This window comes from Grus americana, chromosome 1 (assembly GCF_028858705.1).
Source record: "Grus americana isolate bGruAme1 chromosome 1, bGruAme1.mat, whole genome shotgun sequence".
Classification (NCBI taxonomy): domain Eukaryota; kingdom Metazoa; phylum Chordata; class Aves; order Gruiformes; family Gruidae; genus Grus; species Grus americana.
In genome coordinates, this window is record NC_072852.1 from 219,570,792 (window position 1) to 219,598,290 (window position 27,499).

Here is a 27,499-nt window from a genome sequence, read left to right on the forward strand (position 1 = left end):
GCCGAGGGACGCCTCAGTCCCTGCCTTCACACCAAGCAGACCTAGCTAAAATTGTAATTATTCACCACTTCTGCGTACAGCGGGATTGGAAGGTCTGTGTCCCGCAGCTCCCTGGGGATCCAGGTTCGGCGTGGCTCGGCTTGCCGGCTCTTGGCAAGAGTGCGTCAGCTTCTGCTGATGCGGGAGTGTCATCCGTCCCTGGAAGCTCTCGGAGGAGGGGGATCTGGCTGCTTCCAGCTGGCTCAAAAGCTACCGAAGGAGCAGCAAAACCGAGCGGGTCTGGGGCCGGCTGCACGGCCCCGTGGAGCTGATCTGGTGTCTGGCCACTGTGAGCGGTGGGGGTCTCACTGCCCTCCCTCCACCTCCCTCCCAGCACGTTTCACCCACTAACCAGGCAGAAAACAGCCATTTTTTTTCCTCTCTCCAGGCCATTTTCTGCTGGTTCGGTGCGTTGAACGGTCTGGCAGAGCGGCGAGGGAAGGAGCCTGGCCAGGAGCTGGGCCGGGGACAGTCAGTGGCCTCGCTGTTAAATCTGCCCCCCCCTTCATTAGTGTCGCCGTGTTTAATGAGGAGGCGGCTCAGCCATGCGACAGCAGCGCCCAGATCCAGAAACCTGCTGCTCTCCTTCCGCGCACCATCGGTGCCCACGGGGAGTCCCAGCGCTTGGCCCGAGAGCTGGCTGGGACCCCTGGAGAGATAAACCTACGCTGATAATGTCCGCAAACCTCCGGAAATCCCAATTACACCTTCTAATCAGTGCCCAGCAGCCCTGCCGGGCACCCAGTGTTGATGTTTTCACCGGGGCTGGTGTCTGCTCCAAGGTGTCCTCGGACGTCACTGCTTCGCTGCGACGGGTTACCAGGCAAAATTTCACCAGCGTTGCAGTGAACATGGTTAAAGGTTTTAAACGAGACCTTAACTCAGCTGCACTCTGTGTGAGGAACCTTGCTGTCTTTGGAGGCTCAAAATAGAAGGCTCCATTTGCTTTCAGGAATTATGAACATTTGAAAGTCGTGCCAGTGGCATTAGTGGTGAGCCGGGTTTGGTTTGATCCCACATACAGACATACACACACACACACAAAAAAAAAAAAAAAACCCCAAACAAACAAAAAAAACCCCACCAAACTCTCATGCACAGCTTGGTCAATGAAGCTCTGAAAGTTGGTAACAGAAATTAATGCTCCAGCCTGGTTTTAATGGAAAAATAGCTCCTGGCCAATTAACTTCAGGAAGGAGTTTTATTTAGCAATTGCATGACATTCTCATTAAAAATGTATCAGCAAAGCACAGAGTAAGGAGGTTACAAAGTGAATAGATTTCCAAATATATCTGTTAATTGATTTAAAATATTAAATAGTTTTGAACTAAACTCTGTCCGATCCTGCTGGGCGAAGAGCACCAGGAATCTGACGTCACCGTTGATGCAGTTGTGTATATTTTCCCCAGGCAGATGACTGTTCTGACACCCGCTGCTGGGCTGTACCGGCGTTAGGAGATCCGTGCCGGATCCGTGCCGCCGGGGAAGTCGCCGTCCTGCGGCTCTCGGCATGCCCGGGAAGGTCTGGGGGCGGCGGGGCGGCTCTGCCGAGCCATGGCAGGGCGAGAGCGTCCGTCCCGGGTGGAGACGCCCGCAAAGGGCTTTGCGAAGCCTGCAGAGCAAGTTGGGATGGAAATCGTCTCGGAGTTGGAGCTGGGGAGCCAAACTGCCGAGCTGAAACACGAGGCGGCTGGAAAAGAGCTTGATTCGTCGCGTCCGTACGTGGGAAGAGCGTAGCTGAGGCAGCAGCCGCGTGCCTTCACCTGGAAAATAAGGAAAACAGATACGATTGTGAAAAGCCAAAGATGGGAAAATTAAAGCCTTTGAAAATCTTCCCTCGGGCAGCCTCTCGTTGCATGAGCTGTTTCAGCTCGGCTTCCCGGCCGCAAACCCAGACTCAGCCTGGCTCAGCCCAGGGGTCCTGGCTCGGGGCACGAGACCCCCCCGAGCTGCTCCTGGGGTCTGCCCGGTGCGTCCCCCCGCCACAGTGTGTGACAGGCATGAGACGCGGCCTTGGGGATCCTTCCCCGGCTGGAGCATCACGGCTTTTCCTTCACCAGACACGACCACAGCAGCCGAGCTCGTGGCTCTCAAACTCACGGGCATCAGCCCGCCGGCTCGCACCTCCGCAGCAGCGTCCCTCAGGGAGACCGAACTGGCACTTAATAAAATCAAGCAGACAGGAAAACAGATGTTACGGCTGCAAAGATAAGAGGGAGGCGTTGCACCCCCATGGAGACAAATGGAGAGACGGCTGGGAGCCAGCGCTCGCCCCCACCCCGCACGCTGCCAGGGCCGAGGGTTCACCTTCGAAAACACCGACCAGGCAGGAGGTCAGGGCTGCCAGGCCTGGGGAACCGGATCCGCACGGGACGAGGGCAGCTCGGCCCTGCCCTCCCGTCCGGCCTGGCACCCCCGTGCCGCCCCGCAGGGGGATGCGATGGGGCAGCGCTCGCCTGCCCGACCGCCTCCTCGCTGCCAAGTCAAGCGGCTGCCGAACCGGAGCATCCCGCCGGCCCAGGCGAGGAGGAACCAGCACAAACGCTGTCCCCAGCACACTCGGTCCCTCCCCGTCACGCACACGGGGAACATTTTTCACCCGAGCCAGAGCTCTCTGCCGCGCCGCTCTGTTACCAAACATGTCCCTAAATCCTTTCCGTCTTTTTCAAAAACAGCTTCAAGATATTTGCAAATAACAAATGTTCTCCCTGCAGCCCGGAGGAGACCAGCGCTCAGGCACACGGCATGGCAACACCACGCCTCCACCCCGGGCCGGGAGGGTGTTTATAAAGCCCTCATGCAAAAGGTTCCCCGTTTAACCGGGGCACATCTGCTGCCTGCCGGCGTGAGCCTGAGCGGGGGCTGCGAGAGCATCTTGCCTTGGCATTTCAGAAAGGGGGGGAAGAGAAGAACATTTTATATTTAGCAGTGGTTATTTATGAATTAGGAAAATAAATGCTTTCAGCGCCGGCTCTGCCGGCTGCGTGGTGAGCAGGTGTGGCTGGTAAGGCGTTTGCAGGCTCCGGAGGAGGAAGAGGCAAAGCCGGGAGACGCCGCCAACGTAGACAAAGGGCTGAGTATTGCTCAGAAATAACCGAGCGATGGTGGAGGCTGGATTAATTGAATTGAGATTAAATTTAACCGTATGTGGCACAAGGCCATGGTCTGCAGACTAATAAAAAAAATGCTTTTCCGTATACCAGGATCCTGTCTGCTAGAAGCCAGAAGTGTGAGAAACTGGGCCCAAAAGAGGGAAAAAAAAAAAAAAAAAAAAAGAGAATAATCATAAATCCCAAGAAACTGTTATTACGAAGATATTTCTATGGTGAAATAACTTACTACCCCTAAGGATCATGAACTATGACTGATATGCTGCCAGCAAACAAATATAAACATCACTCCGTGGCACCGTGATATTTATTGTTAGCAATAATAGCAGTAAAAATTCACATTAGCTCTCCATCCACCGAGCGGGCTCTTACCCACATGCATTGAAATGATCCTGCCCAGAAACAGGTTGGCTCTCAACATCCCGGCCGAAGCCATCCTGCCCGCGCACCCCCAGCCGTGCTGTTACCTGCCTTCGGAGTGAGTGGGAAACTGCCTGGAAGTTGTGGAAAAGCCAAACTGGGGCCAGTAAATCTCCCACCGTCGGGAGTACGGCAGGGCCCGCAGCCCCACTTTGCCTCTCCCGGTTGTTCTTGGTGCTTCAGGTGGTAACCGGCACCCAGAGACGTCTCCACCTGCCATTTCCCATCCGCAGCGGCTGAGTGAGTTTCCTCCTGCTGCGGAGAAAAAAAAAACAAAAAACCTCTCAGTAAAACCCCCTGCCCAAACCTCCAGCCCTTCACATCTCAACCCCAAACCGTGGTGTCTGCTGCCCCCCCCCCCCCCGCTGGGGCAGGGACGCGGATGCTCCCCCAGGCTCCCAGGACCAGGGTGTGGGGAAATCGCCAGGGACTGTTCTGGGGACACTTCGTGCTGCCTCGACTCGGCGTCCTGCCCCAGACCCCGCGTGGGACGGCCGATCGCCGTGGTGGCTCCAGCCTGGTTCAGCCGGATCTGCGTCCATGGTGGCGGGCGGGGGACACCCGTTACTCACCCCCACGGGGGTCCCGGGCCGAGGGATGGGCCGGCAGCCCCAGGGGAGCAGCAGCTGCCTGTAAACACGGCGCCTGTGCAGGCAGCAGCTGTGGCCGAACCCCTTTGCCTCGGACGGGGCTCGGTAATGGGTCCCCGGGTGGTCGGGGCCATGAGTGGCTGCGGGGCTGCACTTGGGCTCTCGGGCTCTGCAGCACCCCAGGGTGCCCGGCCGTGCCCTGCGATGTGCTGCCTCCGCTACCCACCCCGAGGGACCAGCCGCTCCCCAGCTGACCCTGCGGCAGGTGCGATTTTGGCTACTGCATCTCAGCTGCAACAAATCATTGATAGAATCATGGAATCATGGAATCACAGAATCATTTTGGTTGGAAAAGACCTTTAAGATCATCCAGTCCAACCATTAACCCAGCACTGCCAAGCCCACCACCAAACCATGTCCCTGACACCACGTCTACGCCATGGGAGCGTCGTTTTTGGGGAGGACACCTGGGGCTTGCCCTCGCTCCACGCTCATTAATCACCGGCTCCCCAGCAGCAGCTCTTGTCCTCAGCCCTGACCGCAGTAATTTGCATTTTGTGCTATTGAACTTCATCCCGTTTCTGCCACCTCAGTCCTCAAGGACGTCTGCTCCTGCCACAGGACAGTCCCGATCTCTTCAGCCTCTGCGATGCCTCGCAGCTTGTTTTGGTAGGGCTTGTCCTCAGCGAGTTTCCACGTGTTACGGCCGCTGAGAAAGGCCGGTTCCATCTCAGCCCTGTGCTGCCGTACGGCACAGCTCTGCCCCACGCCTCCCCACCCCGCTGCTCCCAAACGTCGTCGTCGTCGCTCCTGCCCGTGCCGCCCCCCAGCGCCGCACCGGGAGCCGCGTGTGCCCCCCACGGCTCAGCACAGCTCCCCTTCCCCAGAGCGAAGCCCTCCTGCCGTTGGCAGAGCCGCTCGGCAGACCCGGACGGTGCCTGCGCCGAAGTGTGCGGGGGCACGGCTCCCAGTGCCCCCCCGAGCCAAGCAGGGGCCACAGAGGGTGAGGAGCTGCTGGCCGGGGTGGGGGCTGCGGGAGCTGCCCCTCACCCCCCTGCCCAGCCTCTCCCGGGGCTCTTGGCCAAGGGGCAGCCGTGGGTGCTGCGGGAATTCGGCCGCCTGCAAAGCCAAACCGTCGGGCTGAAGCTCAGGGCCTGGCCTCCCAAAACGCCCGGTGCCAGTCAGGGAGCAATACCCTGCCTCACTGGTGCCTCTCCCCAAAAGTCTGCCACCTCCAGAAAATGAGTGTTTTCTCCTAGGAACTGTTTCTGAAAGTGGTTCAAGTGGCTTCATCCACAGCTCACTGTGGGGAGTGTTTCAGGGGTTAATTAATTATCCTCACAGTTCACAAACAGATGCCTCATTCCCAAAATTGATTGCCAGCCTCCAGCTACCGGCTGCAGGTTCCTGACCGTTGCTCCCCGGGGATACTGGAGCCCCCAGCACCGGCGCCCACTCCCCGCGGTGGCAGCGGCACGGCGCAGCAGCTCCCACAGCAAGCTGGGGGGACGAGCCCCTTCCCCGGGCCGGGAGGTGCTTTCCCCACCCGCACCCCCTGCACGTCCCCCGTGCCCAGCATGGCTCCTGCTCCCCTGTGCGAGGACCCAACGTGAAGCCCCCCTACGTGAAGCCCACATCAAACCAGGCGCCGTCCCCGGGCACGTGCCCAGCCTGCTTGGGGGACGCTGCTTTCCGCTCCCTTAGCACGCTTCCTTTGAAGGGGCCCGTCTGGCCCGGGGGGCATCGCAGACGCTCCGTCTCCATCCTCATTTTCCACTCTGCTCATCTCGGCACCTCCGTGCCCTTCCAGGGGCTGAGGGGTACATTTATCCTGGGGTCACCGACCGAAGCACTGATGTTCTAACCAAGAGCACAGCTCTTGCCCCAGCCAAACTTTATCCTTTCTTTCTCCAAATCATTTTGATTTTGAACCAATCTGCATTCTGATTCTGGTTCCTAAGACCCCAGCTCTGCGTTGCCTGCAAGTCTGACCACCCCCCTCTCTGCTCCAGCCCTTTGCTAATGAAAATAATCACTCAGGGTCCCCACAGCACCCGCTGCTCCACCTCCCTCCTGCCTGGCCGCTCCCCAGATACGTTTATTCTTCACTTTCAGTATTTTCACCTTGCTGGTGAGGACAGAAAGCCTCGCAAGGCTCGTGGCACAGGGACTTCTCAAGAAGCCCCCGCGCTGCCCCTTTGGAGCTGGAAACATTCCCCCTTCCTCCCGTTTCCACCAGGACACAACTCACCGCTCCCCCGTAAAGGCAGGGGTGCTGGGGGTCAGGGTGCTGGGGGAGGGGGTCACAGGTGACCCCAGGCAGAAGCCCCCCACAGCAGAAGAGAGGGCCAGGAGGGCCGACACGGGGTGCCGTGGTGGGGGGAGCACAGCACCCCAGCGCAGGATGTGTCCCAGGCCAGCAGCGTGCCTGGGGGCAGCCGGTGGGGATGGTGGGGACAGAGCCAGGCCCCCACGCTGTGGGGACCCAGCTGCCCCCACCCAGCGACCCCCAGCCCCCCCTGGGTGACCCACTCCCGGTCTCCACCGCCGAGTGCCCAACATCGGCACCACACAGCACCAGGCGCCCTGACGCAGCCCGACCGGGTGCCGCAGCTGGGTGCTGCCGTCCGCGCATCAGGGACCCGGCTGTGGGGAGGGGACCCCGGTGTCCAGCCCAGCAGTGGTGCAGGCAGGGGTGCAGGCAGGTGCACAGGCAGCAGCAGGCGATGCCCTCGACCAGACCCTTTATTACAGAAGGGCTTTTACACAGCACAGACACACGCAGCCCCCCTCATGCACTGCCCCGGCCCCGCCGCGCTCCGGCCCCCACCCCACACCCCCGGGGGGCCGGGCGGGCAGTGGGTGTTGGGTGTTGCATAGAGAGGGGCCGGGTGGGCGATGGCCGACAGCGGGGCCGGGACCCCCCGCAGCGCCAGGGACCCCCCGCACCCCAGGGCCGGGCCGGGGCCCCATGGCAGGGGGCAAAGGGGGGCAGAGCCAGCCCGCCCCACGCCCCCGCCCGGGGCCACCCAGGGTCCTGCCCTGCCACCCCCCGAGCCACGGGGGCAGCGAGCCGCTGATCGGTCGCTCCTGTACATATTGCAGCAAGGTCTCAGCCCAACATTCGTCCCCAATAAATTAAAAAGGTCCGTGTCCTGGGGGTGGTTAAAAAGGCGCCGGCCGGGGTGGGGGGGTCACTCCTCGGGGGGCTCAGTCAGAAAGGGGGAAGTGACGGCGTGTGCCTGGGCGATGGCCGCCAGCTCCTTCAGGAACTCACTGAAGATGACGGCGCAGTAGACGGCGTTCTTGACGCGCAGCGCCTCGCTCTGCCGCTCGGCCGAGCCGCGGAACAGGGAGGCCCCGGCCAGGGCCTGCAGCACCTGCCCGTCCCGCACGTGCTGGAACGCGAGCTGTGCCGCCTGGCGCGCCCGCGTCGGGCTGTTGGTGTGCCGCAGGATCAGCTCCCCGATGGACGGCTTCCGGCTCTTCACTGCGGGCAACACGTCAGGCCTGCGCCGACGGCCCGGCCCCAGCACCCGGGGAGAGGCCCTGGGCCAGGCGGGGGCAGCCCCCAGCCCTTCATGCAGCCCCCAGCCCTCCGTACCACCCTTGGCCCCCTGTGCAACGCAACGTGCAGCCCCCGACCCTCCGCACGGCCCCCAGCCCCCTGTGCGACGCAACGTGCAGCCCCCGACCCTCCGCACGGCCCCCAGCCCCCTGTGCGACGCAACGTGCAGCCCCCAACCCTCCGCACGGCCCCCAGCCCCCTGTGCGACGCAACGTGCAGCTCCCAGCCTCCCTGCCCCCCCCCAGCCTGCCCTGCAATGCAGGGTGCAGCCCCCAGCCCTCCACGAAATGCAATATGGAGCCCCCCCACCCTCCCCACCACCCCAAACCCCCTGTGCAATGCCACCCGCAGCCCCCAGCCCTCTGCACAAGACCGAGCCCTTCGTGCAGCGTGACGCTGCAGCCCCCACCCCCCGTGCAATGCCATGCCACCCCCCAGCCCCGCGCGGTGCCCGCCAGTGCCGGCGTTGCCCACCCGCCCTCACCCAGGGTCTCGGTGCGGCGCAGGGAGGGCACCGCGCTCGGCGCATCCGACCAGTCCAGCTTCCCCCGGGCGATCAGGTACTTCTTGGCTTTGAAGAGCAGAGCCGGGAAATCCTCCTGGCTGGCGGCGAAGCTTTCGATCTTGTTCTTCACCGAGCCGAGGACCTGCGTGGCCAGGGAACGCCGTGTCGGCACAACCCGGGGCGGGGGGTCCCAGGCGGCCCCCGCCAGCCAGGACGTACCTGCAGCAGGGACTTGACGCTGGGCTGGAAGACCATGTTGGTGTTGAGGAGGAAGGAGCGCAGCAGGGGCTGGGGGTAGCAGGCCAGCTGGGCCACCAGCCCCGTCAGCAGGAAGTTGACGTAGAGCGAGTTGTGCAGCATGTTCTCCAGCTTCCCGAACAGCACCGAGACAAAGGGGCCTGCGGGGAGGGGGGGGGCGTGTTGGGCAGGGCTGCAGGCAGCAGGACCCCCCCGCACTGGCACCGGCCCCCCACCTGTGAAGGGCTGGCTGGGGGGCGGCCCCACCGCCCGCAGCGGGCTGGCCACCAGCTGGGCCAGGGGGTCCGGCGGCCGTGGCAGCACCCGCCCCACGGCGTCCCCCTCGGACAGGGCAGCAAAGCTGGCGAAGGCCTCCTCCTCCTCCTCCTCGCGGGACAGGGGCGGCTCGGAGGGGTCTGGGGGGGCGGGCAGGGCCCCACTGCTGCCACCGTTCTTCATCTCGGCCTCGATCTCCCGCAGCTCCTCGGTGAAGGCCTCGATGGTGACGCCGGCACCGTTGGGCTCGGCCGGTGCCCGGGCCATCAGCTCCTCGATCAGCGAGTCCACCGAGGGCAGCGGCTCCCAGCCTGGGGGCTGCGGCCGGGGGGCCGCGGCCCCATTCTGCGCCAGGACCGGCCGCTGCTCCTGCTCAGGGGAGTGCCCTGTGCCATCGCCCTCGCCCTGGGGACTCCGGCGCACCTTCTTCACCGCCACATCCCCCTCGGGCCGGCCCGGCTCCACCGGCCCGTGCGCCCCGTTCACCAGGGTCCCCGAGTCCCGGGTCTCAGGGCCAGGCCCCCCGCCGTGAGGCTCGCCACTGCCGGCACTGCTGCGGGGCCCCCCCTGCCCCTCCCTCGCCCCCTCCTCTGGCAGACCCCGCTTTTTAGTCCGCGGGGTGGGGGGCCCCGGGGGGCGTGGGGCGCCGAGGCAGTCAGGGCCGATGGGGGGGCTGCTGTCGGGCAGGGGAGCAGCACTGCTGGCGCTGGGCTCCTCGCCGTCGTAGGGTGCCGACCAGACGCGGCAGGCCCAGGCGCAGCGGTCGATGCTGTGGCGTGCGTCCCGCAGGTACTCCAGGTAGTTCCTGTCCAGCTCCGACACCTCCTCCCACCTGCCGGCCCGGTGGCAGGGGCTGCCGGACGGCGTGCTGGGGGAGCGCGGCGTGGGGCTGGCCGCCTCGGGGGCCGCGCTCTGCTGCCGCATGAAGAAGGAGAGCCGGGATGGCGTGGAGGGCTTCGGCACCGTCACCACGGAGGAGGCGTCCACGTTGGGGCTGCCGTGGCCTGCACACGATGGCACGGAGGGGGCTCAGCATGGAGCTGGGGGCGGCAGCCGTGCGGCACAGCCAGGGATCCGGGGGGACGCCGGTACCGTACCCTTGGACCAGGCGGCATGCTCCTCCTCCCGGTCAGGCGGCGGCAGGCTCTCGGGACGGCAGCACCGCGGGATGAGGGAGAGGAACTTGGCGGCTGTCTTCCCATAGATGTCCAGGTCCCGGACCGCCCGCTTCTGGCTCAGCATGACATGGCTGCAGGGCAGCAGGTACCTGGGGGGGCACGGGGCTGCACGCCGGGGCAGGGGGACACGTGCAGGGGAGCGGGAGGTGGCTGGGGATGGGGGATCCCGCTGGACCCCGCGGCCACCCCACTGACACAGCCAGGGGCAACACCTTGGGCCACGTCCCACAGGAGCCTCCCCGGGCGTGGAGCAGCGGCAGGTCGGCCCCCGGCACCGGCGGCACGGGGCAGGTTACCTGAGCACCAGCTGCAGCATCACGTCCTCGCAGTTGAGGCTGAGCAGCGTCCGGAAGAGGCTCAGGGACACCATGCAGAGCTGCGCACAGGGCGGGGGTGAGGGAGCTGCAGCGGGGAGGGGGCACCACGGCCAGGCCGCAGCTCGGGGGGCTGTGGGGGGGCTCAGCGCCTCTCACCCGGGAGTTGCTGTTGATGCGGCCCACGAGGGTGTCGAGGATGGTGCTGTTGTCGTGGCGGTGCAGCAGGACGAAGCGCAGGAAGGTTTTCAGCAGAGCCGTCTCGCTGACGCTGCGCAGGAACAGGTCCAGGTAGGCTGTGCTGGCGATCATCTCCTCGATGGAGGTCTGCGGGCAGCAGCGGCTGGGTGCGGGGCTGGGCCACGCGGGACCCTCGCCCCCGGTGGGGACCCCTGCCCACCCACGCAGGCAGAAGTACAGGCAGGAAACCTCCCACCCCAACAGCGGCACGCCCGTTGCAGACAGGGCCCTCACCTTGTGCAGCGCCGGCCCCATGACGGGCACAAGGAACCCGTTGTGGACGTAGTCCACCAGCTGCTTCTGCACCAGGGGGTGGGCGACCTGCAGAGCGAGGGGGGTGTCAGGGCCGCGGCCAGCCCTGCCCAGCGTCGGCGGCCCCCCGGCCCTACCTGGATGACGGCGTTGCAGAACTCCAGCGAGTTCATGAAGAGGACGAGGGAGGAGACACCGATCCAGTCCTCGCGGCGCAGGAAGTGCCAGTCGTCCCCCCGCACCTCGATCTTGCGGGGCAGGGAGGAGTACAGGGCGCTCAGGCCCGTGGCCAGGACCTGAGGGGGACGGCCGGCACTCAGCTCCCCCTGCCACGAAGCTGTGGCGCAGGGCAGCCGGCACAGGGACAGCTGCCGCAGTGCCGCGCTCAGCCGAGCCCACCCATCCGATGACACCCAGCCTGGGTGCGGACAGGAAGGAGCTGCACTCTGCCAGGCCGGGAGGAGAGCGGCGGCGGGGCAGGGCAGGTAGCAGGAGCAAAGCTGGTGCAGATGGCTGCAGTGCTGCCCCAGCACATGCCACGGAGCCCTGGCATGAGCCCTGCCTGCAACACTTCTGCCTGCACTGCTCCTGCCTGCCCAGGTCCCCTGCCACCAGCCCTGCCTGCACCGCTCCTGCCTGCCAGCTGCCGGAGTCTCAGGGTCTCCAGCCGCTCGACCCAGCCATCCTCCTCCAAACACCAGCCCCACAGGAAACCTGCGCGGCTCCACCCCGGTTCAAAGCAGGGAAGCTTTGCCGGGCCCCACGTCCCCCACCAAGCCCTCCATCTCCAGCCCTCCCTGCTCCAGGCCCAGGCTCCAGCAGCTGCAGCCAAGCCGGCACCGGAGTTCCTGGGGGGGACCAGCCAGGTCCCAGCACCGCTGCGGGGAGGGGGACATTGCGCCGGGTCAGCACGGCCGCCCCCAGCCGTACCGGGCAGAAGTAGGAGTTGTCGGTGATGGACTTGGCCACGGCGTGGTTGCTGGCGGACATGGCCATGATGAGCAGCAGCGCATCCCTGGCCTGCTGCCCCAGGACACCCTCGTGGTGGATGAAGGGGATGAGGAGGGAGAAGATGATGAGGTTGGCGGGGCCCTGGTCCGTGTGGCTGTGGAAGAAGAGCTCCAGGATGGAGGGCTCCTTGGCCACGGAGACGCAGAGCTGGTTGAGCAGCAGGACGAGGCTGTTCTCCAGCGGGGCGGAGGTGGGCTCGGCGCAGAGGCTGAGCAGCCGCAGCAGCGGTGTGAGCACCGGCTTGTGCCGCAGCAGGGGCTGCCGGGCCTGGCTGATGAGCATCTCATAGAGCTTCAGCTGCTCCACCTTGCGCTCCTCGGTGAAGTCTCCCTGCAGGTGCCAGCACAGCAGCCGCTCCAGCAAGTTCTCCGAGGCCACGAACTCCAGGATGGGCCCCCGGGACGCCTCCCCCCACGGCCGGTCCTCCGCCAGCAGGTTCAGCATCTGGTAGGTGTTGTTGCGCACGGCGCTGAGGTCATCGGGGGCCGGTTTGCACCCACGCCGCTCCAGGATGCGCAGGACCTGGCAGGGGGGAACACGGCGGCAGCGGTGCTGAGTGCCGGGCAGAAGGGGGGGGTCCCCGCTGCCGTCCCCATGCCCCGTCCCCTGCCTGCTCACCTGGGACCAGTGGTTCTTGAAGACCATGAGGCAGGTCTCGGGGTCGGCCGTGACGGGGCTCTGCAGGCTGGCGCTGCGGGGGGCACGCTGCCCGGCCGCCCGCGGGTTCAGCTTGCTCAGCCAGCTCATCCTCTCCATCGGCACGGCGGGGGACGGTCACGGGCAGCAACAGGGCACCCCGCGGGCCGGGCCGGATCCGACTGCTGCTTGGCGGCGCCGCGGGGGCACGGGGGAGCGGGCGGGATGCGGGGCCTCTCTCTCCATGCTGCTGTTGCCCCGGGCTGTGCTGTGGGGAGAGCAACGGCTGAGAGCCCCCACGGTCCCTGGGGCACCCAGTGCTGCCGTGGCACTCGACCCCGTGCCCAGGGGACAGGGAGCAAGAGGGAGGGAGGGAGAGAGGGCAGGCAGCCCAGCAGCATATCCTGGGATGCACAGGATCGTTTTGGTCATGTCCCCAGCCCAGGACCCCCCCGTACCGATCCTGCCCCACAGCAATACGGCTGGCGAATGCACCAGCCCTGTCCTGCCTGCGCCTGAGCTCCCTGCCCTGCCTTGTCCAGGGGCAGCTGCCTGTTTGCCTGCATCGCACTCCGCCACCAAACCCCCCCCCCCTCCATGGGGGACCCGGCACCCAGAGGTGCTGGCCGGGGAAGCTGCTCCAGGACAGGGACGCAGCAGGCAGCCATGCTGCCCGCACCCCCATGTTTGTCTTGGACGGGCCGGCGCGGCCGCAGCCCTGCCAGCGCGGCAGTGGGGGACGGATCCCAGCCGAGGGCAGCCAGTGCCCTGGAGAAGCGTCACCTTGCGGTGCTCGGGCGGCTGGGAGGGCAGCGCCGTGGGGCTGCCGCACCATCCCAGAGCCAGAGCCCAGGAAGAGGGTGAGGAGCCAGCACTGTGCCGCAGGACGGGCAGGCAGAGCTCACGGCAGGGGAGCAGCACGGGGCAATCCCTCGCAGGGATGGGCAGCGATCACCCCGCTGAACGCTGCCAGCTCAGCCACGGCCACAGGCACGGCAGGGCAGGGCACCGCAGGAGGAGCGAGCCAGGCAGGGAGGTGCCAGGGAAGCGCTCGAGGGCTGAGCAGCCTTGGCATAGCACGCAGCCGGCACAGCACACAGCCAGGACGGTGCTGGCCCCAGGCCCCAGAGCCAAGAGGGAGCACGCGGAAGCAAAGTTGGCACCAACACTGTCCCGCAGCCCCGCAGCCCCGCACCCGGCACAGCTCCCCGGGTCCCTCCCCACAGGGCGGCGGCACAGGGCAGAGCAGCCGCGACACCTACCTCGGTGAGCAGGGCCCAGTGCCGCGGCGGCACGCAGGAGCCGGCAGCAGCACCGATCCCAGCGGCTTTGCCCCACAAGGTGCTGCCAGACCCGAGTCAGCCCCAAAAGGACGCTCGCTGCAGAAGGGGCCAGCTGCCAAGGCGCTGCCGGGGGCTGACCCCAGGCCCGGCAGGAGGAAGACGTGCCGGAGTGTCAGGCTGCCGGGAGCTGGGCCGAGGAAGAGGAAGGGCGAGCGTGCCGGGGCGGCACAGGCCGGGAAGGCTCTGGCTGCCGGCACTGCCTCCACGCCCAGCTCCGCACTTTGAACCCGGCAGCCAGCCCAGCCCGCGGCACCCAGCCTGGGAGTACGGGGAGCACCCGGCAGCCAGCCGGGACAGCCGCCGGACCCACAGCGAACAGCCAGCGGGACTGAGGGCCCAGCAGCAGCCAACCCGGGGGGCTCAGCCCCCCAACAACTGCAGCAGGGCCTTGTGCAACAGCAGCCACGCAGAAGGAGGGAGGGGAAGGAGGCGTCCCCGGAGCCACTGCCTGGGCGGGGGGACACCCGTGGACCCCTTGCACCGCGCCGAGCACAGGTCCCGCTTGGCGCCTTCCCCCCAACTGCAGCATCTCAGCCCCGCCACGGCTATCGCCACTGTGACGGTGACCAGCAGATACCTGCGAGGCCAGCGGCACAGGCTGTCCCTGTCCCTCAGAGGTGGGATCCCCCATCCCCACCCAGACCCACCAGCGGTCCTGTGCCAGGGACAGGGCTCCACGCACCAGCACCAATGCCAGCACCTCCCCGGCCCACCCAGCCCAGGGTCTGGTCCCCAGCCCTGCCTGCACCCCGGCTCCATCCCACACTGCTCCAGCCCACCCAGCTCTGTCCCACGCCGGACACGGCGCACACCAGACACGGCACACACTCCCCATCCTGCACAAGGAAACCAGGACAGCGGCGAGGCCGGACAGCGGGCTGCCATCAAAACCAGAGCCTGTGGTGGGACGTGCGAGCTGGTCAGGGCTGACCCCCCAGCTGGGCTGGGGTGCTGACCCACTCCAGGGCCCATGCAGGAGGCCGAGCACGGTGCCGGCAGTCAGGGCACAGGGGAGGCCGAGGGGCCAGCACACAGAGCCAAAACCCTTCGGGGAGGCATCAGCCACCTTCAGGGCATAGCCCCAGGGCCGGGGGGCACAGGCAGGACCCCCAGGCAGGAGCACGGCAGGAGGTGGCAGCGGCTCCTAAAAGTGAAATCCTCGGTGTCACAAACGTGAGCTTGCCCGGCACAAGGGCTGATGGACAGTGCGGCACAAAGTGACACCATGAGCGGCGCTGACGGTGCACCCATGGATGGTGCGGCACCACGCCAGCACCCAGGAGCCGGTGGGGACATTTATAGGGCCCCACAGCCCGGCACCACTGGGGCCCACCATGGCGTGGGGACGGGCACGGAGCGCCATGCTGCCCTGGGAGCTGCCCGCTCCCACCGCTGCCGGGTCCCTAGGGAGCCTGGGGCGGGGGCTGCCCCAGGAGAAGCCGCTGCAGCCCCACAGTGCCCGTCCCAGAGCCCCCGCACTGTGCAGCCCCCGCCAACCCCTTCAGCAGCGCTAGGAAGCACAACAGAGCTGAGCCGGCGCCAGCAGCCCCCGCGCTGACAGCCCCAGCTGCCCGGCCCTGCCAGAAATAACCTCCTCGGGCGGCCGGGCAGCACGCGCCACGGGGACAGCCGGAGCGGGGCCGGGTGCCACGCATGCCGAGCACAGCCGGCATGCCGGAGCGTGCCGGGCAGGGGGGCAGGCACACAACTCTCCCCAGGGATGGCAGCCTGGAGCAGGGGACGTGGCTGGGAGCAGCCCCACAGCACGGCGAGTCACCGCGGCCCCGCCGGTGGCACACATACACCGGTGCGTGGCAAGGGCCAGTGAGCAGCCGGTACAAGGCACACGACACGGAGAAGGTGGGCTCCCCTGGGACATGGCCCCACGGCAGAGGGGACAGCGGGGCTCCCATGGCAGCAGGGAAACGAAAGCGGCCATTAAAGAAAACCCAAACCGCAAAAGGCAGAAAAAGGGAAGTTGACTGTGGCAGGGCCGGAGCAGGGACAGCCAGAAGCCAACATGGGCAGGGCAGGGTCCTGGCACTTTCTCAAAGTACGTTAACGAGACGGACGAAGCCCCTGGGCAGCCGAGCACAGCGGTGCCGGCAGCAGGCGCACACCCCTCCTGCGGTTCAGGCAGCAGCCAGGTGTATTTATACCATGGCACAACTGGTGTCCCGTTCCAGCACGGGTGAGGTGCGACTGCAGTTACTAAAGTTAGACCTCACTGAAGGCCAGGGCGCCGGGATGAGGCCCCAGCAGACCAGCCTCCGGCAGGGGCAGCACCCAGCACACCAGCACCGTGGCTCAGGCCCCACGCCAGGCTGCCTGGTGCGGTGTCACCGCACGAGCCCCTCACAGGGTCTGGCAAAGCAGGTTGGGGGACGAGCCAGAGCAGATGGAAGCAATCGCCAGGGTGGGGATTGGAAGGCGAAGCCCAGCGGCACGTGCCGCAGCCACACAGCAGGTACAAGGGCAGGCAGCCCCATGGCTGGGCTGGCCAGGGACCCGTCTGCCATGCCACAGCGCCGAGAGCCGGGACTCGCCAGCTCCATCCTGGCACCTGGAGCAGGAGGGAGCCTCCTCACCCCAGCCTCAGCTCCCCACACACGCAGAGCAGACCCAGCCACCAGCCAAGACCCACCAGGGTAGGGCACGGTGCCACTGAGCCTGCCCGTGTGCCGGGAGCCCATCCTTTGCCCGGCAGCAGCCTCCTGGGCCGGTCTGCAGTGAGGCGTCCCGGCTGCAGGAGAGCACGCTCCCGCGCGGAGGAGGCAGGTCCTGCTCGCAGGCAGCTCATGTCTGGTGGCCGGGGATGCGGGGAGGCAGCCGGTGTGCTGCCGTGGCAGGGGCAGCGGCGGTGCCGGGAGCATGGCCGCCCACCTCAGCCCCCAACCCACGCACCAGAGCCCAAGCCGAGCGCCCTGACGCTGCTCCCGGCGAGGCCAAGGCCCCGCAGCCGGCTGCCTACACCCGCTGCCAGGCCAGAGGCGCCAGGCCGGCAGCTCGGCCCCATCTCGCTGCCGGGCGGCACCATCCCACCAAAACCTCCGGTCCCAGCGCAGGGGCCGGCAATGGCAGCGACCAGGAGCCCGAGAGCCGGGTGCTGCCGCGGCGTCAGCACCGGGGAGCCCGTCCAGCCGCCACCGGCCCCGCAGCTGCCCCTGGCACAGACGCCCACTGGGCCGGCACGTCCCCGGTGCCCGGCGGACACCACACCCCCGGTGCCCGGAGCTGCCGGACCCCCCGGCCGGGCCCGGGCCCCCCCCCAGCGCTCACCCCAGCACCTGCGGGTGCTACTCGCCCTGCCCGGGGCACAGCCGCCTACCTGGGGTCAAGGTCGCGGCGGGTCCGGTCCCGGTCCCGGTCCCATCAGCGCCGCACCTGCGGAGGGAGAGCAGCCGTCGGACCGGGCCCGGCCACCCCCGGCCGCCCCCCGGCAGCGCGGCCCAGCCCAGGCCCCGGCACGGCCGGTCCCCGCCCCGGCTCACGGCACCCACGTACCCCCGGGAGCGGGGCACCCCCGGGACGCGGCCCGGCCCGCACCCCCCGCACGGGGACACCGGGGCCCGCGAAGCCCCGCACGGCCAAGGGCAGGCGGCGGTCCGGGCGCCCCGTTACAGCCGGCAGAAGGGCGCCCGCCGAGCCCGGCGCAGCCTCGCCGAGCCCTGACCGGCCCCGCGGCGGGCGGCCCCGGTCCTTCCCGGCCAGGCCCCGCCGCCCCCCCGCCCGCCCGGCCCCGCCGCTCACCGGCCGCCCCCGCTGCGGGCCCCGCGCGCCCGCCGCCATCTTCCCGCCGCCGCCCGACGCACCGGCCGCGCAGGCCCCGCCCACGGCCCCGCCCCGCCCGCCTCGGTAGGCGGGGCCCAGCTCCCCGGGGCTCGGTGGGGCCCGGCGCTCCGGAGCGCTCATTGGCTGCGCCGCGCCCGGGGCGGGGCTAGGGGGCGGGGCCTGGGCTACGGCGGGGTCGGGCGGGACGAGGGGGTCTAGGGGCGCGCGGCGCGCGGAAACCGGGTAACAGCGCCGGGTAACCCCCGAACCGGGTAACCCCCACACCGGGTAACCCCCGAACCGGGTAACCCCCACACTGGGTAACCCTGCACCGGGTAACCCCCGAACCGGGTAACCCCCGCACCGGGTAACCCCCGCACCGGGTAACCCCCGAACCGGGTAACCCTGCACCGGGTAACCCCCACACTGGGTAACCCTGCACCGGGTGACCCCCGAACCGGGTAACCCCTGCACCGGGTGACCCCCACACCAGATAACCCCCACACTGGGTAACCATGCACCGGCTGACCCTGCACTGGGTAACCCCCACACCGGGTAACCCCCACACCGGGTAACCCTGCACCGGGTAACCCTGCACCGGGTAACCCCCGAACCAAGTAACCCCCACACTGGGTAACCCTGCACCGGGTGACCCCTGCACCGGGTGACCCCTGCACCAGGTAACCCCCGAACCGGGTAACCCCCGCACTGGGTAACCCTGCACCGGGTAACCCTGCACTGGGTGACCCCCACACCGGGTGACCCCTGAACCGGGTAACCCCAGGACAGGGTAACCCCAGCACCAGGTAACCCCCCTCACCAGGCACCCCCTGCACCGGGTAACCCCCAAAACAGGTAACCCCCGCACTGGGCAGCGGGCACCTCCTGCACAGGACACCCCCTGCCCCAGGTACCCCTGCACCAGGCACCGTTCCGGCACTGTGCACCACGTACCGGGAACTGCCACCGTGTCTTGCCGATGGCACCGCCCGGCACCGGCCTTTGGGCACCAGAGCCTGCCCTTGGCCCCAGGCAAGGGGCAGCAGGTACCAGCACCGCGGCCGCCCTGGGGCCCTGCCCCCGTACCGAGAGCCACGGCCCCAGCAGCAGGCACGGGGCAACGCACCAGGCACTGGGTGCCGTCCTGGTCACGGGCAACCGGGCCGCACGGCGCACTGTGCCCCCGCTGTGCCCACCTGCAGCGCACCAGGGACACCCTGCCCCGGGCTCTGTGCCGCCCCGGCTCTGCCACCCCGCACACCCCTGCACGGCCCCGGAGCCGCAGCCTGCAGCCCTGCCCAGAGCAGCCCTGACCCCGGCGCTGGTTGTTTCGGGGGGCCACACGTGCCCCCACCCACCAGCAGCGTGGCCAGGATCCGGCTCTGTCCATCTGCACCCAAACTCGGCCCAGGGGCCCCCGCACCACCCCACGGCACATCCCCCTCCGGTCTGCCACAGCCCCCAGCAAAGCCAGGCAACAGCTCTGCCGCCCCGGTGTGCCCTGCGTGGCTGGCGATGCGCCTGCCTGCAGCCCCGGCGTCCCGGCGGGCCCCTGAGCGCCCCGGGGAGCCCCACGTTGCCAGGATGCGCCCGGTGCTGGCAGAGCCACGCGGCTGAGTCCTGCCGAGGGACCACGCTCGGTGCGGCGGCTGGGCTGCAGCACCCAGTGGGTGCCCAGGGACGGGTGCAGGACCCTCACCAGCACTCACACTCGCGGCGCAGGATGCACAGCCTCAGCTCCCTGCTGTCCCGCCGCTGGGTTTGGCCCCAGCCACGCGGCACCACCGGGCTCGTCGCCACAGCCGAATCTGGCGCCGGACACACCTGGGGGTGAGCAGGGCACGGCTGCCCACCGTGGGGCCCGAGGTGGGAGCACGCGGCAGGGACCCCCCTCCGTCCTGTGGGAGCTGCAGGCTCAGAGCACCCTGTGCCACGGCGAGGGGCCGGCTGAGCCAAGGAGCCGCCAGCAGCAGGGGCACGGTGTGGGGCTGGTGGGGGCCGGGGCCGGGCATGGGGCAGCCCTGAGGTCCCTCTGCCTCCCCCGGCAGCGCCATTGCCCCCTGGGGCTGGACCCTGGACCCCTCCGGAGACTGGTACTACTGGTGGATCAGCATCATGGCACTGCCCATCCTCTACAACTGGATCATCCTCATCTGCAGGTGCCCGGCCGGGCGCGGGGCGAGGGTGGGCCCCGGGGGGCTGGGGGGTGGCACAGGTCGTCCTGGTGCCCGTCAGCACCGTCCCAGCCCGGTGACGCCGCCAGGTCCTGCTTCCCCGACCTGCAGGAGCAGCACACGGTGCTGTGGCTGAGCCTGGACTACCTCAGCGACACGCTCTACCTGCTGGACATCGCCGTGCGCCTCCACACCGGTCTGTGCCCGCGCCCCGATGTGCCCCTGTCCCCGGCACGCCCCGGCACGCCCCGGCCACGCCCTGGCCCCCCACCTGCCCACAATTACACACACGAACGCACACTAACCTGTGTGCACAGACGTGTTTGTGTGCACGCACATGCACAGGCATGTGTGCGCTCACGGCTACACGCAGACAGCCGTGCATCATGCGCACACACATATGCATGCCCGTGTCTACATGCACACACACGCGTGTGTGCATCCATCCACACGTCAGACCGTCACACACCCAGCAGGCACAGCCCTCACCATGGGGAGGTGGCCTGGGGGGTGCTCTGGGGTCCTGGCACCCACGGCTGGCCCCTCGGCCCCGCAGGCAGCACAGGGGACCCCCAGCCCCCAGCAACGTCCCACACGACGCCCGTCCTGGGGTCCCTGCCAGGGGAACCAGGCCCAGGGACCCCCCTGCGCCCCGTCCCTGCCACCCACTCAGTCCTCTGCCACCGACCTCCTCCCTGAGCCACCCCGGGCCCGCCATACCTCCCTCGGGACCCCCGCTCGCCGGAGACACCTCCGTGCCAGCGTGCCCCCCAGGCAGCCAGCCGGGTCCTGACCCGCCGCCCCCCAGGCTTCCTGGAGGACGGCATCCTGGTGCGGGACCGTGGCCGGATCCGGCGGCGCTACCTGCGCTCCACATCCTTCCCCTGGGACGTGGCCGCGGTGCTGCCCACCGACCTGCTCTACCTGCGCCTGGGCCCGGGGGTGCCGGCGGTGCGTGCTAACCGCTGCCTGCGGGTGCCGCGGCTCTTCGAGGCCTTCGACCGCCGGGAGACGCGCACGGCCCACCCCAACGCCTTCCGTGTCGCCAAGCTGATGCTCTACGTCTTCGTCACCATCCACTGGCACGGCTGCCTCTACTTCGCCCTCTCGTCCTGGCTGGGGCTGGGCGCCGATGCCTGGGTCTGCCCCAACGCCAGCCGCCCCGGCTTCGCCCGCCCGCTGCGGCAGTACCTCCACAGCTTCTACTTCTCCACCCTCATCCTCGCCACCGTGGGCGACACGCCGGAGCCCCAGCGCGAGGAGGAGTTCCTCTTCGTCACCGCCGGCTTCCTCCTGGCCGTGCTGGGCTTCGCCACCATAACGGGCAGCATCAGCTCCGTCATCTCCAACAGGAACGCGGCCGACGCCGCCTTCTACCCCGACCCCGAGCCGGTGCGGCGCTACCTGCGGGCGCGGGGCGCGGGCGGGTGGTTGGCACGGCGGGTGGCCCGCTGGCACCAGCACCTGCGGGCGCAGAGGAAGCTGCCGGCGGAGCAGGCGGTGCTGCAGCACCTTCCGCGGGGGCTGCGGGCCGAGGTGGCGGCCAGCGTCCACCTCCCGGCCCTGCGCCGCGTCGGCCTCTTCCAGAGCTGGGAGCGTGGCGTGCTGCAGCAGCTGGTGCTGCGGCTGCGGCCCCAGGTCTTCGGCCCCGGCGAGTTCGTCTGCCGCAGGGGCGATGTGGGCCGCGAGATGTACTTCGTCCGTGAGGGGCGGCTGGCCGTGGTGGCGGAGGACGGCATCACGCAGCTCGCCGTCCTGGGTGAGGGGCTCTACTTCGGGGAGATCAGCCTCATCAACATCAAAGGTGAGCCCCCCTTGCCCCGCCACAGCCCCCCGGCACCCCCGGCCTCACCACAGCCCCCCGCCTCCCCAGGAAACACCTCAGGGAACCGGCGCACAGCCAACATCATGAGCATCGGCTACTCGGACCTCTTCTGCCTCTCCAAGGAGGACCTAGCGGAGGTGCTCGCCGAGTTCCCCAGCGCCCGGGCCATGATGGAGGCGAAGGGCCGCGAGCTCCTGCTGCGCATGGGCAAGCTGGACGTGCACGCCGAGGCGGCAGCGGCGGCAGCGGCAGAGGAGGCCGAGTGCCGGACACAGGCACTGGAGACGGCCCTGGAGGGGCTGCAGACCCGGGCAGCCCGGCTGCTGGCCCAGCTGGAGTCCAGCGCCTTCAAGCTGGCCCTGCGCGTCGAGCGCCTCGAGTGCCGGCTCCGGCAGCGGCAGTCTGCAGGGGGATCGGGTCCTGCTGGGGGACTGGGTCCCCCCAGGGCACAGGGTCCCAGTGGGGTGCAGGGTCCTACCAAGGTGCAGGGTCCCCCCAGAGCACAGGGTCCCCCCAGGGCACAGGGTCCCATGAGGACACAGGGTCTCCCCGGAGTGCAGGGTCCCCCCAGAGCACAGGGTCCCAGGATGATGCAGGGTCCCGCCAGGGTGCAGGGTCCCAGCGGGGTGCAGGGTCCCATCAGGACACAGGGTCCCCCTGGAGTGCAGGGTCCTCCCAGGATGCAGGGTCCTCCCAGAGTACAGGGTCCCATCAGGGCACAGGGTCCCCCCGGGGTGCAGGGTGCCCCCAGGGTGCAGGGTGCCAGCAAGGTGCAGGGTTCTCCCAGAGTACAGGGTCCCCCCAGGGCACAGGGTCTCAGTGGGGTGCAGGGTCCCAGCGGGGTGCAGGGTCCCATCAGGACACAGGGTCCCCCCGGAGTGCAGGGTCCCCCCAGGGCACAGGGTCCTGCTGGGGGCCGGGGGCCTGCGGGGGGGACAGTCCCCCGGCGCTGAGGGTTACCTGTGACAGCAGCGACAACAGCTGCTGGGTGACCAGGACAACCACTGCTGGGTGACCGTGACAACCGTTGCTAGGTAACACTGACAGCTGTTGCTAAGTAACGATGAGTTGTTCATGAAGCGGGACAGCACTGTAGCCACGAAGGGACAGGGATGGGGCAGGGATCGGGACCAGGACTGGGACAGGGAATGGGACCGGGATTGGGACGGGGATGGGGCAGGGACAGGGATCAGGATCCAGAAGGAGACAGGACAGAAGCAAGAAAGGGGCGGGGAAGGACAGGGATAGGGGTAGGGGTAGGGACCGGGATGGGGATAGGGATGAGATAGAGATGGGGATGGGATGGGGATGGAATGGGATGGGGATGGAATGGGGATGGAATGGGATAGAGGTGGGGATGGGATGGGATGGGGATGGGGATGGGATGGGATGGGATGGGGATGGGATGTGGATGGGGATGGGGATGGGATGGGGATGGGATGGGATAGAGATGGGGATGGGATAAGATGGGATGGGATGGGGATGGGATGGGATGGGGACAGGGACAGGGATGGGATGAGATGGGGATGGGGATGGGATGGGGATGGGATGGGGATGGAATGGGGATGGGATGGGATGGGGACGGGATGGGGATGGGATGGGGATGGGATGGGGATGGGATGGGGATGGAATAGGATAGAGGTGGGGATGGGATGGGATGGGATGGGGATAAGGGCCAGAGAAGGGGAAGGGGAAGGGGAAGGGCAGGACCCGGGCAGGGTGAGGGTCGGCAGAGGCAGGCGCCGGGCTGTGCTGGAGCGGGGGCAGCGCAGGGTGCCGGGGGCTCCCCAAGAAGCGGCCGCGGCAACCGGGCAGGGGCGGCCGGGCCGGAGCGGGCCGGGGCCGTGGTCGGGGGGCAGCTCGTGTCCCCCAGCCCCAGCATCGTGCCCCGGAGCACCCGCAGGGAGCAGCCGTGGGCGCCGGCCCCGCCGCCACGGTGACGGCCGCCCGGTGACCGCTCCAGGGCGCGGCCGCGCGGATGCCCCGGCGACCACCGTGCGACCCCCCCACACACACACACGAGTCCCCGACCCCGCCCGGGGCTCCAGCTGCAGCCCGGTCCGAGCGCCCCCGCCACCCCCGTCCCCCGCATCCCCCCGCCCCGCCGCGTCCCCCCCACAGCCCCGCTCCCCGCTGCCTCCCCCCGGGCTCCCGCCGCCCTCCGCCCCCGGCCCGCCCCGCGCCCCCGCCCCGGCCCGCGCCGGGCGCCGCCCCCGCTCACTCTCCCGGCGGCTCCGGAGCGGAGCGGAGCGTCCTCTGCTCCCGGTGCCGCCGCCGGTGCCGGCGCGATGGGCGCGGGGCGGCTCTGAGGGCGCCATGGACCCGCGGCGCCTCAACGAGTCGCTGCAGGAGCTGCTCTGCCGCCCCGGGAACGGCTCCGGCTCCGCCACCGGCACCGGCACCGGCTCCGCCGGGAACGGCTCCGCCTGCGACCTCCTCCGCAGGGGCCTCCGCGGGCCCCCGGCACCCAAAGGTGAGACCGGGAGGGGACGGGAAGGACGCCCCCCCCCCCCACTGTCCAGCCGTGCGCCCCCCGCCCGCCTGCCCCGGTTCGTCCCGCCGCACCCCCCCGTGCGTGCAGCGTACTCCGGTGCCCCTCGTCTGCCCGCACAGTCCGTCCCGGTGCACGCCGCCGTGTGTCCCGGCGCACCCCACCGTGCACCTCATCCGCCTGCCCGGTGCACCCCGGTTCGTCCCGCCATCTGCCCCGGGGCTCCCGGTCTGCGCGACCGGTGCAGCCCACAGCACCCGCCGCGCCCCCCGGCGCGTCCCGCCGGCCCCGGGCCCCGGCCCCGGTCCCCGGCCCCGGCAGTGATGCGCCCGGGGCTGGGGGCTCGGCGGCACGGGCGCTGCCCGGCGGTCCCGGTGCCGGCTCCCGGGGCAGCACGGCGGGGATGCCCCGGGGTCCGAGCTGGACTCAGCCCGGGGAGACACACGGGGCTCTGCCCGGGGGGCAGCGCGAGGGCGGAGGGGACCCCAGCCGGGGCCCGGCGGGACGAGGCGGCCCCACGGGGTGCAGCCGCTGCCCACCCTGCACCCCCGCCCCGCTGCCAGGGGCCAGGACCCCCACCCACCCCCACCCGACCCCACCGCGCCCGGCTGGGGCTCCGCGGGCAGCGGGATGCGGCGCCAGCACCGGCTGCTGTTCGGCTCCGGGGGGATGAGCAGCCCCGGTCACGTCCCAGCGCAGCCGGGCGCTCGGGCACCGGGCTCCCTCTGCTCCGGGAGGGCAGAGGCGCAGGGGCGGCCGCAGGCAGCCAAGTCCTGCCCGCACGGCAAGGGCTCAGCCCTGGGGACAGGCAGGATGGGGACAGCACCGCGGCTCCGGCCACGGCACCATCCACAGCACCCGCCTGGCTTGGGGTGCCCCGATGCTGGAGCATCGTCCGCAGAGCCAAGCCAGGGAGCAGCCGGGGCATCCTGGCCCCACAACCGCTGCGGCGGCAGCCACGCCGAGGGAACCCGGGCACCTGGTTCCCAGCTCCGGACTGAGCTTACCGGACACGGCTGGAGCCGGCTGGAGCCAGGGTGCCTGGACCGTGCTCAGCCACGCCGCCCGCCTGTGCTGGGATGCCTGCAGGCTGCCGGGGGGGCATCTCCTCGGCCACGCTGCCCTCCAGTGCCGGCGTGCCACCGGGGTGCCCGCATGGCAGCCGGTGACCCTGCCGCCCGCAGACCTGGACCTGACGGTGCGCGTCCTGCTGTACACGCTGATCTTCGTGCTGAGCGTCTGCGGGAACGCCCTGGTCGTGGCGGTGCTGCTCCTGAACCGCCGCCTGCGCACCGTCACCAACTCCTTCCTGCTCTCCCTGGCGCTCAGCGACCTGATGCTGGCGCTCTGCTGCATGCCCTTCACGCTCGTCCCCAACCTCATGGGCACCTTCATCTTTGGAGAGGCCGTCTGCAAGCTCATGGCCTACCTCATGGGTACGAGGGGGTGGCGGGTGGAGGCTGGGGGGGGGGGGGGCGAGCCGTGCTGCGCCGTGCTGTGGGCGCTGACCCTCGCTGCCCGCAGGCGTCTCCGTCTCGGTCTCCACCTTCAGCCTGGTGGCCATCGCCATCGAGCGGTACAGTGCCATCTGCAACCCGCTGCAGTCCCGCGTCTGGCAGACGCGCTCGCATGCCTGCCGGGTCATCGCCAGCACCTGGCTCTTCTCAGCGCTGCTCATGCTGCCCTACGCCGTCTACAGCACCACGCGCGCCATGCCCACCCGCGGTGCCCGCCCGCCCGTCAGCCAGTGCACCCACGACTGGCCCAGCGAGCACGTCCGGCAGGCCTGGTGAGTCGGCCCCGGGACCCCCACCAGCCCCCGGAACCCCAGCATGAGGCGGGGACGTGGTCCAGCTGCCGGCCCTCCGCTGTGGCCAGGCTGGTGAGGGGCTGCTGAGCGACGGGCGCTGCTTCTTCCAGGTACGTCCTGCTGCTCCTCATCCTCTTCTTCATCCCAGGCGTGGTGATGATCGTGGCTTATGGGCTCATCTCCCGCGAGCTCTACCGAGGCATCCGCTTCGAGCTGGACATCAAGGGGGAGGCTGCAGGTGAGGAGCCGGGCTGGCGCAGCGCAGGGCTGGGGGCACCGCTCGGCACTGCCCTCGCCCCCCGCACCGTGACCCCCGCATGGCAGACCCCCTGCCGTGGGGCGAGGGAGGAGGGCTGAGCCCCCACCCTGGGTCCTTGCAGCTGGGGGGATCCCCGGGGACCCCTCCTCGCACGGGGCTTGGTGCCATGTCCTGTCCCAGCGCCCCGCTGTGCCCCAGTGGAGGATGCACCCGTGGCCTCAGGTGACGTGGGTCCCCACGGTGCCATGGCCCTGACCACATCCCCTCTGCCCCACAGCCCAGCGCAACGGCGGCGGGGAGCCGGTGCCCGCCTGCGACGAGGGGGATGGCTGCTACCTGCAGCTCTCCCGGCCGGGCGGCGCACTGGAGCTGCGGGCGCTGGGTGCGGCGGGCGCGCAGCAGGACCGGGCGCGCATCAACAGCTCGGAGGCGAAGCTGGTGGCCAAGCGGCGCGTGATCCGCATGCTGGTGGTCATCGTGGCCATGTTCTTCCTCTGCTGGTTGCCCATCTTCACTGCCAACACGTGGCGCGCCTTCGCCCCACGGGCGGCCCAGCGGGCGCTCTCGGGGACCCCCATCTCCTTCATCCACCTCCTCTCCTACACCTCTGCCTGTGCCAACCCCCTCATCTACTGCTTCATGAACCGCCGCTTCCGCAAAGCCTTCCTGGCCACCTGCGCCGGCTGCCGCCGCGCCTGCCCGCGCCGCCCGCTCGAGGAGGAGGTGGCCAACGCCAACGCCTCGCTCTCCAAGTTCAGCTACACCACCGTCAGCAGCCTCGGCCCCCCCTGAGCCGGCCGCCCTGGCCCCCACTGCCCCCCCGGGCTCTGCCCGCACCCCCCATGCCCCCGCGTGCCTCTGTACCCCCCTGTGCCCCCCCTGCCCCATGCCTGGCACAGCTCAGAGCACCCCCAGCCTCCGGGACCCCCCGTGCCCCCTCCCCCCGCTGCCCTGAGGCCTCACCAGCCCCCGCACGGCCCCAGGACCCCCGGCACCCCCGGCACCCCCAGCCCGAGGTGCCGCCGTGCCCAGGCTGGGCTGGGGGGAGGACCCAGGGCAGGGGCTCCGCAGGGACCCTGGGGGCTGCGCAGGCTGGGGACAGGGGGACGGTGGGGGGTGGAGGTGCCCCCAGCCCAGCCCGGGGTCTCCCCGCGCCGCTCCTGGGATCCGGCCGCAATAAACTCACCCTGCGCCCGCCTGCGCCGCTGCATCCCACCACGCTTGGTGCGACCCGACCCGGCACCGGGGGGCCTGCGGGGCCGAAGCCGGGAGGGACGGGGGGGTCCACACTGCCCAGGGGCACGGGGCCGGGGCTCAAAGCTGCGGCAATCCCGGGGGCAGCGGCGGGGGCTGCCTGCGGCACTGGGGGGTCCGGGGCTGGGGACGGCGGTGGCCAGGACAGCCCCACGAGGCTCCGCACCGCCACGGCATGGCACGGCGCTGGGACAGC

At 69.2% G+C, this 27,499-nt stretch overlaps 4 protein-coding genes across 7 annotated transcripts; 2 read left to right on the top strand and 2 right to left on the bottom strand.

Annotated features, from left to right (window-relative positions):
• Positions 1-1,234: 1,234 nt before the first annotated feature.
• On the bottom strand, positions 1,235-3,808 carry LOC129201940 (uncharacterized). Of its 2 annotated transcripts, none has more exons than XM_054813935.1 (2): positions 3,522-3,808; positions 1,235-1,802 (listed from the first exon to the last, which is right to left on the bottom strand). In XM_054813935.1, the coding sequence occupies exons 1-2, from the start codon at positions 3,583-3,585 to the stop codon at positions 1,303-1,305; spliced, it is 564 nt and encodes a 187-aa protein (XP_054669910.1). In that variant the 5' UTR covers positions 3,586-3,808; the 3' UTR covers positions 1,235-1,302. The 2 variants fall into 2 exon arrangements, with proteins under 2 accessions (XP_054669910.1, XP_054669909.1); XM_054813934.1 differs by lacking the exon at positions 3,522-3,808 and adding an exon at positions 2,347-2,763.
• A 3,084-nt stretch (positions 3,809-6,892) lies between these two features.
• Positions 6,893-23,774, bottom strand: FHIP1B (FHF complex subunit HOOK interacting protein 1B). 2 transcript variants are annotated; one of them, XM_054813875.1, is made up of 13 exons: positions 23,711-23,774; positions 17,048-17,103; positions 12,359-12,644; positions 11,660-12,262; positions 10,867-11,025; positions 10,712-10,798; positions 10,397-10,564; positions 10,220-10,299; positions 9,843-10,012; positions 8,706-9,749; positions 8,452-8,630; positions 8,212-8,374; positions 6,893-7,649 (listed from the first exon to the last, which is right to left on the bottom strand). In XM_054813875.1, exons 3-13 carry the CDS (start codon positions 12,494-12,496, stop codon positions 7,354-7,356), a joined length of 3,087 nt encoding a protein of 1,028 aa, XP_054669850.1. In that variant the 5' UTR covers positions 12,497-12,644; positions 17,048-17,103; positions 23,711-23,774; the 3' UTR covers positions 6,893-7,353. The 2 variants fall into 2 exon arrangements, with proteins under 2 accessions (XP_054669850.1, XP_054669849.1); XM_054813874.1 differs by lacking the exon at positions 23,711-23,774 and adding an exon at positions 17,470-17,567.
• Positions 18,006-23,443, top strand: CNGA4 (cyclic nucleotide gated channel subunit alpha 4). The gene is made up of 6 exons (XM_054826296.1): positions 18,006-18,061; positions 19,539-19,649; positions 19,754-19,860; positions 20,473-21,468; positions 21,538-21,971; positions 23,363-23,443. The coding sequence occupies exons 1-6, from the start codon at positions 18,006-18,008 to the stop codon at positions 23,441-23,443; spliced, it is 1,785 nt and encodes a 594-aa protein (XP_054682271.1).
• CCKBR (cholecystokinin B receptor) lies at positions 23,714-27,027 on the top strand. 2 transcript variants are annotated; one of them, XM_054813903.1, is made up of 5 exons: positions 23,714-23,962; positions 25,165-25,416; positions 25,505-25,769; positions 25,901-26,028; positions 26,327-27,027. In XM_054813903.1, exons 1-5 carry the CDS (start codon positions 23,806-23,808, stop codon positions 26,839-26,841), a joined length of 1,317 nt encoding a protein of 438 aa, XP_054669878.1. In that variant the 5' UTR covers positions 23,714-23,805; the 3' UTR covers positions 26,842-27,027. The 2 variants fall into 2 exon arrangements, with proteins under 2 accessions (XP_054669878.1, XP_054669880.1); XM_054813905.1 differs by lacking the exon at positions 25,165-25,416.
• The last annotated feature ends 472 nt before the right edge of the window (positions 27,028-27,499 follow it).